The sequence below is a fragment of the Podarcis raffonei genome, chromosome 14 (genome assembly GCF_027172205.1).
Source record: "Podarcis raffonei isolate rPodRaf1 chromosome 14, rPodRaf1.pri, whole genome shotgun sequence".
NCBI classification, from domain to species: Eukaryota; Metazoa; Chordata; class Lepidosauria; order Squamata; family Lacertidae; genus Podarcis; species Podarcis raffonei.
The window spans coordinates 34,219,074-34,237,045 of record NC_070615.1 but is presented as its reverse complement, the minus strand read 5'-3'; the positions used below and the strand labels follow the sequence as shown (position 1 = coordinate 34,237,045).

Below are 17,972 nucleotides of genomic sequence, written 5' to 3'. Positions count from 1 at the left end.
CATTGTTAAACAATGAAATTTGTTCTGACACAATGTAGTGAGGCCCCCAACTAACAGGGAATTAGACAGATTCATGTCGCTATATATCACTATCAATCATGAAGGCTGTATTATACCTCCCCTGTTAGAGACAATACATCTCTGGATACCAGAAGCAGGAGATTACAAGTAGGAAAGTGCTATTGCTGTCATATCCTTCTTGTGAGCTGCCTATAGCCATCTTCTTGGCTACTGTGAGAACAGAATGCTGGACTAGAAGGATGTTTGTCTGATTCATCAGGACTCTTCTTATGTCCTTATGGTACAAATTGGCTTCCACCTTTTGCCTTATTTAGGGGTCCTTTGAAAACTGGGACCTTTGAGATCTTGCTGCCTCTTCCGTATCTGGTGTAGAAATACACTGTGCCAATGTTGGTGGTGATTTTGAATGCCTCTGAGAGCAGCTCTCATTTTTTAATTAAAATAACCAAGTGACTTCAGGAAACTTAGCAGTTCCTCTCCCCGCCTTCATTTGCACTCAGGTCTGGCATCCCTGGCCTCTCTAAATATTTGCTTTTTGAAAATCCCAGTGTATTGTGCATCTTGCTTCAGATCTTGTTGAAAAACAAAGTTGGAAGGAGAGTCTTAAAAACTGTGGCTAAGTCTATTCTGCTAACGTCATCTATCTTTACCAGATCTATCTGACTCGCACCAGGGGGAAGAGACATATGTTCCTGTATCCCTTGTGAGTTATGGCTAATGGCTTTGGGCATTTAGTACTTTTGTCTGCAGAATTAGTCCATTTAAAGTTCTCTGCAAGCTTCAGTTCAGAGAGAGAGGCAGGCAAGCATATGAACTATTTTCTATTAACATGTGGAGTTGTGGATGACAAAAGCAGTTGTCATTGCACTGAAAGTTTCCAAGTACATTTGGTATCTCAAGTGACAGTTCCCTGACTTCCTTCTGTAGAGTGTTTTGCAGTATTCAACACAAAGGCACTGGTAAACAGAACAAGCACCTATGTGCGCTTCAGCTCCATTAGACACAGATGGTTGATGTCAGGTGGTTGTCAGTAAATTGGCTGTTAATACAGGAGGGTTGCAGCTAGACAAATCTGTTGTAAGTTTGGTAGCATATATCTTCTAAAGACCAAATATTGATGCATTTCTTTTTGTTGCATTTTTTATTTCAGAATTTTTCTCTACTTGACAAAATGTCTTAGGCAATCTTATGTACTGTTGTAACCCCTTGGCTTTATAGAAAGTGAAACTAACATGCTAAATGAATTATGCTCTGGTAAAAACAAAACTGAATCCTGAATGTTTTGAATCCTCAGCTATATCTTAAATCACATGTGTGAACTCAAGAGCTTCTAGAAAAACATGGTGCAGTCTGTCCACGATGCCTAGGTTGCAAAAAGATTGCTACTTACAAGAAAGTGTAACTGCCAAAATGAAATTTGATTACATTATACAGTTAAGCATAAATATGTTGCTTAAATAATTTAACTTAAGGCAACACCTAGCACTAGCTTTTGTTTTTAGTGCTAGGATTTAGCCCGAGAACATTTTTGTAATAGCAATAATATGATTCTGAGCATAACAATATCAAAGGGCCAATATCAAAGAGCATAAGAATATCAAAGGAACAATATCAAAGGGCTTGGCTTCTAGGCAAGTGGAGCCCTGGATCTCTATGTTGTTTTGGTTTGGAATTCACCAGTTCTTCGCCAGAATAAACAGATGGATCATTAAAGCCTGTTCTTATGAAGAATACAATAAATGCACTTGAGGAATGTGCAGACGGGTAGACAGAAACTTTGAGTGGAGATTTTGCTTTAGGAAGTGACTGTAGAAAATGTCAACTTGTGAGGATGACTACATAAAAGTTGGGGTGCTGCCGAAGAGTAGGATCATCTTTTGTATCTTTGGGAATATTTTGCCAAAGTGTTGGTTGATCATATTATCTCTACCTTCTGGAAGCTTTTACTTTAAACAATTTTAATGAGGTATTCCCACTCGGTAAATAAAAAAGATCCTTATAAAGAATGAACTCTTTGGGTGCTGGGCCTCTGGGTTCAGTCAACACACTCTTGTAGATTGCTGTTCTGAGGTTCACCTTAGTATTTCTGTTAGTATTAACAGTCTTCACCGCAGTTTGCACCATCTGTGTGCCAAGTGTTGCAACTTCTCAATCTGATGATTCAAAATCTGCTAATGTGTGAAATGCATCTCTTGGAGAAAGATTTGAAGGAACAGTATGATAATCTTGTGGGTATTGTATAGATGCTTTTGCTCAGAGGAGATGAGGCTTTGATTTATAGGAAGCGTGTTTCTTTAATGAATATTTTCCTCCAGAGGACTGGAATAGGGCATTCAGGATAGTACTGTACTTAATTGGGTTCATTATTTATTTTAGTTGCCTTTCATTGTAAAAATGGACTCAAACGTAACTTACACATGTTAAACGAATGTAATGAAATTAAATTAAAACCAGTAGCACTACTTTAAATTATACAACCCCAAAATCAAGCAACAATATCATGTTTTTCGTTGTACCGGTACAATGTTCCATATGTGGTGGCTATGTAATAAAATTAAGCCTTTTGGGGATGGTGTCTGTTTAGAACTTTAAAAAATGTTGGGGGCCGCATTCACAAAAAAACCCCAGAGGCATTCTTACTGGGAATTATAGGACCCGATATTCCTCAGAATGTGAAATATATCTTTCTATATGCCACCATTGTCATGAGAATTTTAATTGCGAGTAATTGGAGAAGCCCCTTCGAGGTCAGAATGATTACAGAAACTAGCTGAATATGCAGAGTTAGCCAAATTATCTGAAAGAATGAAGGATAAGTCAAAACAAGTATTTATTGTAAAATGAGAACCTCTTAAAACATATCTTAAGAACAACTGGAAGTCTAAATTCGGTTGCTGCTTTTGAATAACCTCTGTAGTTGTACTAAGTAAGAAATAAGGATACAGGATAAATAATGTTTTATTGTAAAATGAATAGATAGATTTATGCAAAAAGTTAGTAAACTAGAAATGAAGTATGGAGAAGACGGGAAGTCAATGTATTTCAAGAAGATTTATTGTCAATTATACAAATTTATTCTTTTTGGTTAACGGTGTAATTTGTAACAAATGACATAAATATTTTCTTTTTATGTATCTTGTTGGTGCATAAGCATAATAAATCATATAAAAAACAAAACAATATTATGTTTTTCAACAGTACACACTCCGTAAGTAACAGAGATGCTGTAGTCACTGCTACACTACATGTGGTTTGATAGTCTTTCTGAAGACACTGTGCTTAAAGGGGTGGTATGCAGACCCACTGTGATTATTTGCAAATACTTTGTGCTTTCCATGGGGTTGAGTTTAATGAATTTACTGGATTAGTTTTCCCATACTTATCTCAGCATCAGGTACTGACATTGTACTGATCCATCCTATGAGAAGTTGTCACCGTATCTAGGTCAAACATAATCTAGTTCCTTGAAACAGCCACTTCCTAAAATATAGACCCGGGAGGCCCTAATATTTTAATTTTTATTTAAAGTTTCTCAAATCAGAATCTTAACTCGGATATGCATAATGTGACAGACTTTTACTCCCTCAAGCTTTGCATTCGTGAGAGGATTCTCCCTGCAGCAAAGAGCAGTTCCTTAGCGACTGAATTTCCTTTGAAGCAGTTAGGAGACTTGAGCTGATGATTTCAGAGGTTTGTGGAGAGCAGCTAAAGTGGTTTGACAGAGCTCTGTCCCTATCCGAATGTCAAAATGGCAGACTTGTCCCCAGTAGCCTACCGTATCCTTGGATGGCTCTGCACATGAGATGCAGCGTAGGCCCTCCAGCCACATAGGAAATACATCTGCAATGGAACATGACTTTGTGTGGTTTGTGAATGTACTGTTGCTTAGGGATGTATTTTGTAATTGTAGATTCAGACACAATATGGGGCTAGCTTACAGTATTCATTGACCCCTTCGTATGTGGCCTGGCAGCTGTACTGTCATGGAATGTGTGTGGTGGTGTTGAGGGGAGTTATGGCAGATACATAGGCTAATCCATCTCCAGACTCTCATACATTGTGTCTGACTCATCACTGGTTTGTAACTGCTTGCCAGTTTATGATTTTTCTTACAGGACTAACTTTCAAATGCATTTCCCTGAAGAAAAAATAACTAGGAAGTAGCCGTAATACTGACCAAAAAGAAGACTAGGAAAAGGGTTTCTGAGCAAGCACTGAGGGTCCAGCGCCAAGGGCCTTCTGGCAGTTCCCTCACTGCGAGAAGCGAAGTTACAGGGAACCAGGCAGAGGGCCTTCTCGGTAGTGGTGCCCGCCCTGTGGAATGACCTCCCACCAGGTGTCAAAGAAATAAACAACTATCTGACTTTTAGAAGACATCTAAAGGCAGCCCTGTTTCGGGAAGCTTTTAATATTTGATGAATTGTTGTATTTTAATATTTTGCTGGAAGCCGCCCAGAGTGGCTGGGGAAGAAACACAGCCAGATGGGCAGGCTATAAATGTATTATTATTATTATTATTATTATTATTATTATTTACTTTTTTGCATTGAACATTTGCAATTTCTCTTTTGCTACTCTGTGTGCGAAAACATATATGTTTGAATTTTTACTTCTAATGCCCACGTTTCTTCTTCTTCATAGAATAGTAAGGAAAACCAGCAGCCACTCTGATCCTATCTTTACTTTAATCTGGGCTGTTAATCATTACTATTTGCTATATAGTTGAAATGAGTAAATAGACTTGGCAATAACGTTTCCACAAGTAGAATGCATAGGAAACAACTTCATCCTGCCCATAAGATAGAGATGTTGTGACAGTGCACTCTGTCACTGTGGGTATTGCGGAACAGGTGCTAGGCTTTGTCCAGTTTCTTTGCTGCTCCTCTCATTATCCTGCAGTCGGGGGGGGGGACTTCACATTTGTGATTGGTATCAGGACTGTTGATCAGACAGCTTCATTTATAGTCAGGCTGATCCTCATATACAGATATGGGAAGTTCCTACTTATGCTGAGAGCAAAATGCTGATACATGGGACTCTGGATAGCCACATGCCCATTCCATCTGCATGCCCTAGCTGGCATAACTTGCAGAACACACAATTCTTTTCTACTATCTGCTAAAATTAAAACCAAGTATTTTGTACTGACTTACGGCTATAGCTGAGGTCTGTTTGCATAGAAACTTTCCCCTGAATAACTTGAAGGAATAGTCCCCATAGCAGCATTCCTATTGTGTAGCTCTTCTGTTGTACAGTATTCATTTGAGCATTGTGCTTCATCCTGAAATATGCATTTAGTCACACCTTTTTGCTCCTTGTTAGGCCTACAGCTAAATCTCCATGTGTTGTGATAATATGGTATTGCACAAAGCAGGTTCAGGCTAGGTCACAGCTTCAACAAGGCAGCTATTAGGAACCTGATAGCGGCTATACATGTACACTTGTGTCTATGTTGAATTTGTGTACTAACAGTGTTGCCTAGTTAAACATTTGCAGCCAGGTGTTTTATAGTGCTGAGATTCTGGGAGGAAGATGTTTTGGGTCATGGCTAGGTCTGCTACATAGCGAATCAAAAAGTGTCAAGGGTCCGAAGCCCTCACCCATGCATTCCAGAGACTTTACAAAAGTGCATCATTGATACAGTTGCAGCCATGACAATTTTATGCCTTTTGTCTTTGCCACCAGCTCCTATTTTGCGATTGCTTTAGCTCTTACAAACTTATCTCTAATTCTATAGAAACCATTTCTTTCAAAATCTAGGAGTTGCTTAAATTTATCTGCATGTTTTAATGAGGAGTGATCTAACAGAGGCATCCGCGGTGAAAGCCTAAAAGCCAAAACTGAGTTCCAATTCCACCACACCATCAATGTTACTTTTAAGAATGGATTTCCCACCTTTCTTGTTCTGTGAGACAACCACAGGAAGGGCAGAGCATGTACCAATAGTCTTGTGTGGGTGCTTTCTGTTTGTACCCATGAAATATCCACTTTGCCTTTAATGAGGGTGCCAATGATTTAATTTAGAAAGCTGCATAGTATTGTTTGAGACTGGGTATTCCTAGCCCTCCTTTGTTCCTGTGCCTAAAAAAATATTTTTTGACTGAATCTGGTTCTTTTTCCTAAAATAAAAGAAATAAAAGAAATTAATTTAAATTGCCATTTTTAAGCATAAGAGGAGAAATATATATTGGAAAAACCTGAAATAGGAAAGAGAATTTTCATAGAATTGGTATTTCTATTTTTGTAAGTTGGTTTGGATCACATTTTTGAAGAAAGTGACTTTTATCAACAACAGCAACAACTACAACAACAACAATGTAGAACACAGAATCTTTGAAGTAGTGTCCTATTTCAGACATACAAAACTCAGTCCTTGGACCCCATGTGATTAAATAACCTAGCCATGGCCTTTTGAATAGATGCAAATCAGGTAACTATAAAACTCTGACCGAGGACTTGGTTTTGATTACATATTCCAGTTAATGAAATTTCACTGCAGTCCCTGGCAAGTGGAAACTGTCTTGTCAAACACAGAGTGACACATACATTGCTGTTCTCAGCCAGCTGTCCTCATTGGCTGAACTTGTTCTTTTCCTTTGCTTGACAACAAGGTTTGCCTAGTTTGCTGCCCTTGATACTGCCTCTGTGCTTTGTTCCCTCATTGTCCTACCTGGCATGCAAAAATAGACCATGATAAGATGAAAGAATAGCTTGTGTAGTAGTCCTCTGATGGTAGAATCGGTGTTGATATCCCTCCACCTGCTGCCTTCTAGATGTTTAGGATTGCAATTTCTGTTGGCCCCAGTCAGCATGGTCAAAAGGTCAGGGAAGATGGAACTTGAAGTCCAAAGCATCTGGAGGGCACCAGGTTGGGGAAGACTGGCTTAGATACTTAAATGCTGGCTAAAAGAAAGCTAGTGAGGTGCATTGGCTGCAGGTTTGGAATACTCAGGTTCAAATCCCTGCTTGGCTGCAAATTTCATTAGATGACTTTGGGCAAATGGCCACCTTTCACAGGATGGCTGTAAGGCTTAACTGCCACTCTTAAGCTCCTTGACATAGTGGCAGGATGCAAGAGCTAATAAGAAGCTAATGTCCTCCTTTGTACATTTGTGTTTCAGTCTTTACCAAACAAAATAATTGCTTTTTTGTCATTGCAGTCACTTTTCTGATCAAAAAATACACTTCTGAATTTTTGTTAGAATCCATAGAAGTCTCACATGTAGGGCTTGTTACTTTGTGAAAATTATGCAGATGCACATTGGCTCTGTTAGCCTTTACTGAGTTTGCTCTGCCGTGTGATATGTTTGACATCTAAAATCAGCCAGAATACAGTTGGTTCTCTTTGCTCCGCTCCACAATTTCAGCAGGACTCCAAATCTTGTTTTAAAATCACATATATTGAGAGAATTGCTGGGTTAATGTATATCTTTTTAGAACCTTTTCTAGGAATACATCTTATTTTATAGAAAGGGTTTGCATCTATTCATAATGCCATTTCCTTCTCAAGTTCCAGCTGAAACAACTTTCATCTATCTTTTGAAGATTTTCATCCCTAAATGTATTATTATTATTATTATTATTATTATTATTATTATTATTATTATTATTATTATCATCATCATTTCCCCTAGCAAATCCTGAGTAATAAACCTATATAAACCTTACCTACTTTATTCTCCCCTTATTTGATCCATGCAGGAATTTTGCACCACACAAAGTTGAGAGGTCATGGTAACTTGTGCATCATCAAATGTAATTTAATCCTTAGCAAAGTTGTCATGTTAAAGGTGAACCATGTTAAATATAACATCAGCTGTTCACTGCTTGCCTGAGTTGTGATCAGCGACTGTGCTGCAAAATATCTTGATTGTTAAACGTCTTGGATATAGAAGTCCAAAGGCGTGTTCTAAAATCTAGCATAATTGAGTTTTTCAGTATAAGCCATTCCACACTTGCCAGAGCCCGCGATTGGCCTGAAACAGACTATTGTGTATTTCTTAAAATGCTCCATTGTTCTGTGTTTTTGGGATTCTGCCCAAAATAGTAGCTCTGCATAGCATTGTCTCTGGAGACCTTCACTGTAGATCCTTTACTACTGTGACATATCTATTGGTCAACTTCTGCCACACAGCAACTGACTTTCGTATGAGCCAGTCTAACAACAACTGCTCAAAAAACAATAACAGTAGTTGTGTGTTTCCCATAGTCTGTATTGATTTCCAAGAGCCAGTTGGGGACAGGGCATCTTACATAACACAAGGGCTTTGTGTTTTAGCTAGAAAATGACGATTGATTTATTATGATTTATTAAATTTGTATACCAACCTTCATTCATAGATCTCAGGGAAGTACACAGCATAAAAATACAAAATACATAATAAACAATAATAAGAACAAAACAATACCCTTGGGGGCAACAGGGGAGTCAAACAATAGGGAATAATCCCTTGCTACTTGAAACTAAAAGTCGATCTAAAAAATGAGGAGGAAAGAAATGCATTTTTTTTTACTAAAAATATCCTTTATACAAATAAAAAGTAATTAAACAGTCTTCAAAAGTTCTTGTTATGAGTTAGTGGGGGAACAGGGATCTCCCAGATTTCCCCCTCTAAATTATTGGGTGTTAGGGTTTAATCAGAGCCTTGATAATAAAGGTGAGCTGACAGGCTGAGTTTGTTTCTCTGCCAGATAGAGGGGCAGATGGAGATAATGGCCCTGCCATTAAAAAGGTAAAAGGTAAAGGGACCCCTGACCATTATGTCCAGTCGCAGATGACTCTGGGATTGCGGCGCTCATCTCGCTTTACTGGCTGAGGGAGCCGGTGTTTGTCTGCAGATAGCTTCCAGGTCATGTGGCCAGCATGACTAAGCCGTTTCTGGCAAACCAGAGCAGCGCATGGAAACACCGTTTACCTTCCTGCTGGAGCAGTACCTATTTATCTACTTGCACTTTGACGTGCTTTCGAACTGCTAGGTTGGCAGGAGCAGGGACCGAGCAATGGGAGCTCACCCCATTGCAGGGATTCGAACCACCGACCTTCTGATCGGCAAGCCCTAGGCTCTGTGGTTTGCAAAAGCCATCCACAAGACAAAAGACCTTATGGGAGGTTGCCAGGGCAGCATGGGTGTGATGTTACAGGAAAACAAGTTGTCCTCTTACACAGAGGTTTTTGGCAAGGTGTTCTGGAAATTAGGGAGAACTCCATGCGCACTGGCTAGGAGAGGCTGCACTGAGAAATCAGGGGGCATGATTGGCTGCTGCTTTGGACCCAAGCTTGCAAAAGCTATGAAAGGAGCAACAAAGGACACTCTTGGGGTGTAATGTTTTGCACTCTCTCTCCATTGAAGGCTTCAGATGTAGATATGTATGAATAAACCATATTTCTAAGACACTACAGACTCCTCTGTGCCTTGATTTTCCAATGGAAACACAACCCTGGGTGAGTGCCTGGAACCCTCTAAAATCTTAACTACTACTCAGCAGAGATTGGGCATGGCATGTAACATTCTTATATCTTATTACTATTTTTAATAGCTATCCAGGGTTTTTCTGTCCTGACTTTTCATATTGTGTTTGGGCAGTGGGTACAGCTCAATGGTAGGTCACATCCTCTGCATGCAGAGGGTCTTGGCTTCAATCTTTGGTACCACCAGGAAAAGAAAGAAGGGTCAGGTAGCAAGTAGTGGGAAACTTCCTCTGTGGCCCTGGAGAGCTGCTGCCAGTCAAAGTAGATGAAGAATGTGGTACCTGTGGCCATTAAGATATTGTTGGACTCCAGTTTCTATCACCCCTGACCACTGGGCATGCTGAACCCTAGTGTCCCAGGTCCTAGTCCAACACTCTGTTACACCACTCTGAAGTCTGAGTATAACACCCATGATATAACACTTCCACTGACCTCTACCATGGTTTCACCTCAGCCCAAATCACATCATAATCATTTTATTCAATATTATTTTAATATTTAATAATCAAACACAGCTGCACAGGCATTCAGTGAGCAAAAGCACAGCAGATTCCATGTGTGTGTTACTGTTCAGGTTCACAGGCATTCATCCACCTTTTTTTTTTTAAAAAAAAAAAAGAACTTTCAAACACCATCCATTTTCATTCATTACAGTGATGTGTGCTGCAGAGTTGTGTGATAAAGAACAAGAAGATTCCAAGAACAGAAGAATGGCCTTTACAGCATTAACATATTCTCTCTCTCTCTCTCTCTCTGGGTGTGTGTGTGTGTTTCAGGCTTATGAGAAGCGCTTCCCCACTTGCCCAGAGATCCCTGTTTTCCTGGGCAGTGAGATCCTTAGTGAATCCAAGAGTGATGATGGAGCCATCCACATAATTGAACGCAGCTGTAAATTGAATGTAGATGCACCTCGGTTACTGAAGAAGGTGAGAGCTAAGATTCCTCTTAAGGCTGCCTGGGCTGTGCTCATAATATATTCCATTGTAGTCCTTACATGCTAATCTTATTTCTCTTTTTCAGATTGCTGGAGTAGAGTATGTCTTTTTCATACAAAAAAACACGGTCAACTGGAAGGAGCGAACTCTTATGATTGAAGCTCATAATGAGACTTTTGCCAACCGTGTCATTGTCCTGGAGACATGTAACTATTCAGTAAGCATTCTGTCTATCAGATTTCCCTTCCCTTCAAAGTGCATTGGGTGGGTTTGAATCTTGGTGGCTCTAGTAGTGCTTTCTGTCTTATTGTTACTAGGAATAACATTCTTAGGCTTGTACAGTAGGCTGTAACTGAATGCAGATTTTACTGGTTTGGATTTGCATCTCTGTATGTTTGTTTGAAGGGTTGTAACCCTTATACTTATACTGGCAAAGAAAATAAGTTATCTCTGCTTGCTGCTTTTGGAGGTGTCCTAAACTGAAAAAAAGGAAAGTGCTCTGGGGATTGTAGTTGGCTGCTGAATGGTGAGGCATACATTTCAGATGGGATTGTGTTGTTATTTTTTCTTTTTTTCTTGGTTCTCTTTAGCTAAGATCCTGTACTGTACTGATGCTGAAAAATCATCTAGTTCCAGAGCTACCATATTTCACCATGTAATGTTTGCATTTTTGGTGACGATGTTTCCTTTCCAAAAAGGGGTGTGTGACTATTATGCAGGGAAATACGAAAGTGCGACCATTATGTGAGAGTGGAAAAGTAGGGACTACAGCAGGTGGATCCAAGGAGTCGGGCCAGTGGCACAGGGAGAGTGAGCGTGAACCAGAGACAAAGTAACTGTTGTTATGGGGAGAGAAAACAGAAAGACACTAGTGTACCTTTCTGTAAAAATGAAGCCTCCCTTGTGCGTATGTTCTCTTGTCCAGACTGCTGACATGCAGTGGTGTCGCTCATTTATCAAAATCTCTATGGTGAACGAAACCGCTCTATATTTTGCATTGCAAGAGCGGAATAGCCATTCAAATTTGGACAGGAAGTTCTGGTAAGGAATGCCGTGGGAACAGCAAACGAGTGGTGCTGGCAGCCAGGCCTGCCACCTCCCGCCACGTCTCCCCTCAGTGCACATGGCCTGGCCATCCCCTGCGTTGGTTCCCATTGAAACAACAATAAAAAAGCAGCAGGTGGATGGGGAGAAACATTCTCTCCCACTCCGCTCCCACTAGGAGTTCATGGCCGAGATGGCGTGGTACAAGGGGAGCAGGGGTGGCAGTAGCTGGAGGAGGAAATGAAGGGGCCTGAAGCCTAGTGGTGCCGCATAAGTTACCCTGCGACTATTATGTGGGGAATGCTCTGGGACCATATCGGGGGTCCAGAAAAGGGGAGGTGCAACTATTATGCGGTGGCGACCAGTATGCATGAAATACGGTGTTGTGTTGATAAGCACAGGGCTACTAGGACAGTTATAAAGCTGTCTGTGTTTGTGGTTTTCACTTGAGTTGAACATACATTTGTGTTCTGCCAATGCTTAACCGACCAGCCTGACACACATGTTACCAAGCTGCAATATCTAACATTAGATTAGCAAAATGCCTGCTGTTATCTTGGTCCCAGGGATTGTAAGGTAGGGGGAGCTGAATTTGGTACAGGGCTGTTCTGGTCTATACTATCGATTGTCTTAATATAGCTGTGCACTTCAAAACTTTCATAATTAGAGCAGCAGAAACCAGAAGGAACAACTGTACCCTAAGTGAACGTAGTTCCTAGATTCCCTGCCTCATGTTCTTTCTTCCTTATGTCTCCCACTTATTTTTTTGTTAGTGATATTTGCTGCAACCCCACCACTATGTAGCCAGGTAGCTGTTATAACAATGGTGTGTCATCTGCCATGTAAGCCTATATTTGGTGCAGCAGAGGTTTATGGCTTGGTTCTACCAGTGACATTTAAGAGCAGCTTAGTCTATCTGGGAAAGCAATTAAATACCCTTTTGTGTTTGATAAACAAAAGCTCAGATTGTGTTACCTTACTTATCTGCTTTGTTGGCATGTATTCAAGACAGCAGCTTCTTGAAAGCTGAGAGACATGGAACTTCTGCTGCTTTGGGTGACCTTTTGTGACTAAAGCCTACAGGTCTCTTAAATTTCAGTCTATTTCTCTACAGCTAAGAACAAATGTGTTGTGTGCAGCTGCTTAAAAATACAGTGGCACTTCTATTCTGCTGTCTCTTTGGCTTTATCTCAGGTGCTGCCTGAGGATGGAATGAGACATGAAGGTAGCAGACCTTTGTCTTCAAATATAGGTCACTACCCAAATTCTGAAAAGCTAGGCAGGTGATTTCAAGTGGGAAAATGGTGGGTGGTGTGGTGCTGAATCCTTCCAACTGTCGCTTCCCCCTCCACACTATTTTTCTACTCGCTGGCATATTTCAGATCTTCAAGCTTGAAGAAAAATGGTATGAAGGAACCATCAGAAGGGTTCAGCAACCCCTCCTGCCCACAGCTTTTTACTTGGAGATTGTGTTCTCTCCCCTACTTTACAGCTGTTCAGCACATGGGTTTCCCACCATCACATCTAGTTCTTGACCTGACTTGAGTTCTGAAAGAGGGTGACTTTATGGAATATCACTATAATTTGCATACCAATTGTTGTTTCTGATGAGTGGGAGAGGGAAAGAGGAATACTTTTATGGAGCCTGAGCTTTATGAGTTCATTCTCAGCTTAGCTTTAATTCTATATTTTCCTCAGTCAATTTATTTTGCTGAGAATCTTCCACCCATTCTCACTGGGTGGATAGCCTCTCTACTGCTACAGTGACTGGAACAGAAACTAAAAACTCCCTGAAGTGTCAGGAAAACTTTGTGACTTGAGGCAAAGCAGTTCAAATGCCACGCTAACCCTGTTTCCAACAGGTACGAACACTAGGCAATAGATGTCCATATAAACCAGTTTTCAAGGTGAGTCATCATTTCAGCTGCCAACTGCACACTTTATTCCTTTTTGACAATTACACCAGAAGAAATGTTCAGTTTTCTTAGAAGGAGAACAGACAAAAAGAAAGTACATTTGAGAACTGGTTTCTTTGCCTTTATCATGAACAGCCTTTCTAGAGTATGCTGCACTTATTCTAATTGTGACATATCTGTGTCTGAGGTTAGGTTCACCCTGAGAATGAAGACTGGACATGCTTTGAACAATCTGCATCTCTTGACATCAAGTCATTCTTTGGCTTTGAAAACACAGTGGAGAAAATTGCAATGAAACAGTACACAGCCAACATCAAGCGGGTGAGCTGTGATTGGTTGAATAAATAAAATAAATGAATTACTTTAGACAAAACTTGCTGTAAGTTACTGCCCAAGCATAACTCCAAGCACTTTATTGTCTTGACCTGCTCTGCCTGCAAGCCAGCAGAGCTAGAGAATGTTGTTGGCTGGGCCATCAAAAAGAAAGCAGGTTTAAATCAGCCCACAATTCAGGAGAGCAGATTGGATTGGAGTCAAGCAGTTGGACCTTGCACAGCTCCAAGGTCACAACATGTTTTGATAAGTTGTGGTGCCCAAATGAGACCTTATGTCCTTCCTAGGCTCTGCCTTTTCTGGGATGGATCTATCAGGTTTAAGACACGAGCTCTTGATGTTCTCCTAAGTGGGAATTCAAATATTTTTAACAGAATTAACCATCTTTCTATTCCTGGTTTACTTTGTTTATTTCTCACATTGTAACATATTAAATATAGAGAATATGAGATAATGTTTATACATCCAAATGTGTTTGTGTGTTTGCTGCATAGATGTCTCCAAATGATAGAACACTTGAACTTGCCAGATTATTTTTGTTAAAGGGAATATAGGCAATACTGCAAGTGTGTGGGGTGTGGGTGTGTTGGCGTTGGCCTGAGAGGGTATGGCTGGGATATGACAGTTCACAGATAAAACTGGATTTGAACCTAGATTCTCACCTAGAACTCCATCCACTAACTAGGCAAACATTGCATTTGCATGTAAATATCCTTCATTGACAAATCTGTATAGGCCATATAGACTGAGAATATGACTCTAATAAATCATTTAATTTTCAGGGCAAAGAAGTGATAGAGCATTATCTAAAGGAACTGATTTCCCAGGGGATCACTTTTATCCCCCGATGGACTCCTCCAGCAGTCAGAGGGAAAACAGCTAAGAGGCCTTCATCAGGATGTGAGTGTGGCACTGTACCAGCAGCAGCCCCCCCACACGGAAGTGACAAAGAACAGCGAGGCAGCACCTGCTCCTCTGTGGAGGCATCAACCCCCGATGGTATGTGCTTGTAAGCCAGTCAGCAGTTCCTTGCTATCTCACTAGGATGCTTTCAGCATTTTTCAGCTTGAAACCTGCCACAGCTTACCCTCCTTTCTTTTTTCATGCCTGACCAATAGTTTGCAATCCTGTCTCTAGATATCTTTATAATAAAAAAAATTCATTCCCGTAGCACTTTAGAGACCAACTAAGTCTGTTATTGGTATGAGCTTTCGTGTGCATACCTGAAGAAGTGTGCATGCACACGAAAGCTCATTCCAGTAACAAACTTAGTTGGTCTCTAAGGTGCTACGGGAAGGAATTATTTTATTTTGTTATGGCTACAGTAGACCAACATGGCTACCTACCTGTAACTAGATATCTTTATGTTCTGGATAATTTGGGAGAGCCTAATTTTGACTATGGCATTCCTGCAGTCTGGCAGCTGCTTATCCTAAGGCATTTCATCAGGTCTACTCTGGACTACTGAGTTCATGAACAAAAAAATTATATGGAGCCGATCCAGAAAATCCTTCCCCTCCTTCACTCCCTCTTGTTTGTTCCCATTTGCTCCCAGCACAGCTGCAGTCCCAGGATATTTTCCTCCTGTTACAGAGTCCCCTTTGCTAGAGGTTGGCTGTGCATGCCTGTTGGTGCATATCTGCCTCACTACTCCAAATGTTTCTATTTGACTCTTGTTCCAGTACCTTGCACTATGATATCCAGAGAGTGCCCACATAGCAAAGGGTTTGTGTTTTGTCCTGCTGTAGTCCCCTTTGTGAGCACTGATGGAATATCATTTTCCCCCTTGTAAAAATAGTGCCTTTAGCTGCTTTGTAATAAAGGTGATATTCCACTCCAGTTCATCTAGGTATTTTGCATTTATTGTTATTTTGATTTTTTTAAATTTTTATTTTATTGCAACTATATTCCACCATTTTTTGTATAAGACTGAAGCAGTTTTGCAGTGTTGCTGTTGGAAGCAATAATAATTGGCAGAAATATGTCACTGGTCTTATTGATTTGCTTCCTTATGGGACTGTTTTCTTCCGCCTCCTCAGCTGACAAACTAGATGCTGATTACATAGAAAGGTACCTAGGGCAATTGACTCCCATGCAGGAAAGCTGCCTGATCAGACTCCGTCAGTGGTTGCAAGAAACACACAAAGGCAAGGTAAGCGCCTGTGGCTAAGGCTCTCTGTTTGGTGAAAGTAAATATTAATCAGACTAAGCAATCAGGTGGTCTTAATTGCTTTATTATAGAACTAGTATCCTTGTACCTACTGCATATTTTTATATTTAAGGGACCCTGCCTTTCCTCTATTTTACACATTGCTGAAATTGTTCAAGGTTTTTGCTTAGACCATTTCTATATCACTTAATATATATAAATATCTCTAAGCAGTGAACACTAAAAACAATGACAAATGTTACAGAAACACACAATAAAACCATTATGGGCAGTCACCAAGGTTGATGGAGCCCAATCAGGCTGCCCACAGCTGTGTCTCATTCAGCTACTCTCCACACACCCAGCACCCCACTACAGCAGCTTAGGTTGGTTAAGTTTCCCCGGGGGTCTAAATTGTGGCAAATATAAAACCCCTCTACTCACAGTTCTTTCTAGGGTCTCCACACATCTCTCCTCCAGCAGCTCTTTTGCAAGTTGTCCACCTGTGTTGGTGCTGCCTGATTTGGGTGATTAAAATGCAGCAATCGCTAGACAGAACAGAAGAAACAGATAACTTGGGCCTAAACTTAGTTGTACAGTGGAACCTCGGGTTACATACCATCCTCCTTACGAACGCTTTGGGTTATGAGCTCCGCTAACCCGGAAGTAGGTGTTCTGGGTAGCGAACTTTGCTCCAGGATGCGAGTGGAAGTCGCACGCCAGCGGTCGGCGCCTCAGGTTAAGAACGGTTTCGGGTTAAGAATGGACCTCCGGAATGAATTAAGTTCATAAATGGAGGTACCACTATATTCTAGATTGTTAATGAGGACAGTAGTTTGTTTGTTTGTTTGTTTGTGTTTTCAAAATTTGACATATGAGCTGTTCTTCTTCTGCAGGAATTCTTTAAAGGGTCATGCCTTTGACAATAGGATGAGCCTTGCCTTCTTCTTCTTTTGCTCAGATACCCAAAGATGAACATATCCTCCGTTTTTTGAGGGCTCGTGACTTCAACATTGACAAGGCTCGAGAGATGCTGTGCCAGTCACTGACCTGGCGCAAGCAGTACCAAGTAGACTACATCCTGCAAACATGGAGACCACCTTCTCTTCTGGAAGAATACTATACTGGTGGTTGGCATTACCATGACAAAGGTGGGAAGCTCACTTTAAGCCAGCGTACTGTGCCCTGGGACATACTATGTTATGTGGGTTGACCGAGGCCACATGTCACTCTGTCACCTAAGGACACCTCTGAGTACTTCTGTGCTTAATTTTTGAAAGTGTGCAAGCAAGAAACCAAGAAGTGTTATTGTAACACAGGAATGGTCAGATGTAATCAGTAAAGTTTAGTAGAATCCATCCCCTGTTCTTCTGTGTTGCATCTCTAAACTTCTTACCTCCCTGCATGCATTTTCAGAGTTGATAAATTTCACATTTCACAAGTTGGCAAATGTAGCGAAGCAGCCTGAGATGTTCTCTGTGTTCCAAAAAGAAATTGGATGGGAACATACTTGGGCAATCATGCCTTTAATTTTTTAATATTCCCAGTTAAGTACAGTAGGACACAAACAGTGCAAAAACATATTCATTCAGCTGCTTTGTTTATTTTTGTCTTTAAAGATGGAAGGCCACTTTACATACTTCGCCTTGGTCAGATGGACACCAAAGGTCTTGTGAAAGCACTGGGAGAGGAGTCACTCCTTCGTCATGTAAGGAGATGCTGCCTTTGTATTATCTATGCATGGTTTCTCTAGAAAAGCTTCAGGCTTCAGTAGGTCCAGTACTCAAGAAGGCAGTTTCTGCATGTGCTTTAGAGAGAAATGAGGGGCAGATGGGGCTTATCAGTCTGGGAACGTAGCCCAGGTTTGGAGAAGGAAAACCCTGCTCTGTTTTCTTTTGGACCACATCAGCGGAATGCCTTGTTGTCTGGGCACCCCCTGATTTTCATACACAGTGCCCAGGCTTGTGCCCTGAGAAGGTCCCTTTGGTTTGACATCACCCCCAGGGGCACTCCATTTTCTCTGAAGACAGACTGATGCCAACAATACACAATGGGGAGATTTTATCATTTATAACCTGAAATATTACAACAGGGTCTTAATTGGT

General features: G+C 40.8%; 1 protein-coding gene across 3 annotated transcripts in view; it reads left to right on the top strand.

Moving 5' to 3' along the window:
- Positions 1-17,972, top strand: part of SEC14L5 (SEC14 like lipid binding 5) — a 40,395-nt gene that overhangs the window by 12,397 nt on the left and 10,026 nt on the right. For all 3 annotated transcript variants that reach the window (XM_053364622.1, XM_053364621.1, XM_053364623.1), the window contains 7 exons: positions 10,267-10,416; positions 10,511-10,642; positions 13,578-13,706; positions 14,501-14,717; positions 15,758-15,870; positions 16,829-17,018; positions 17,487-17,575. In XM_053364622.1, coding sequence (XP_053220597.1) covers positions 10,267-10,416; positions 10,511-10,642; positions 13,578-13,706; positions 14,501-14,717; positions 15,758-15,870; positions 16,829-17,018; positions 17,487-17,575 — 1,020 coding nt within the window. The remainder of the gene's footprint in view (positions 1-10,266; positions 10,417-10,510; positions 10,643-13,577; positions 13,707-14,500; positions 14,718-15,757; positions 15,871-16,828; positions 17,019-17,486; positions 17,576-17,972) is intronic.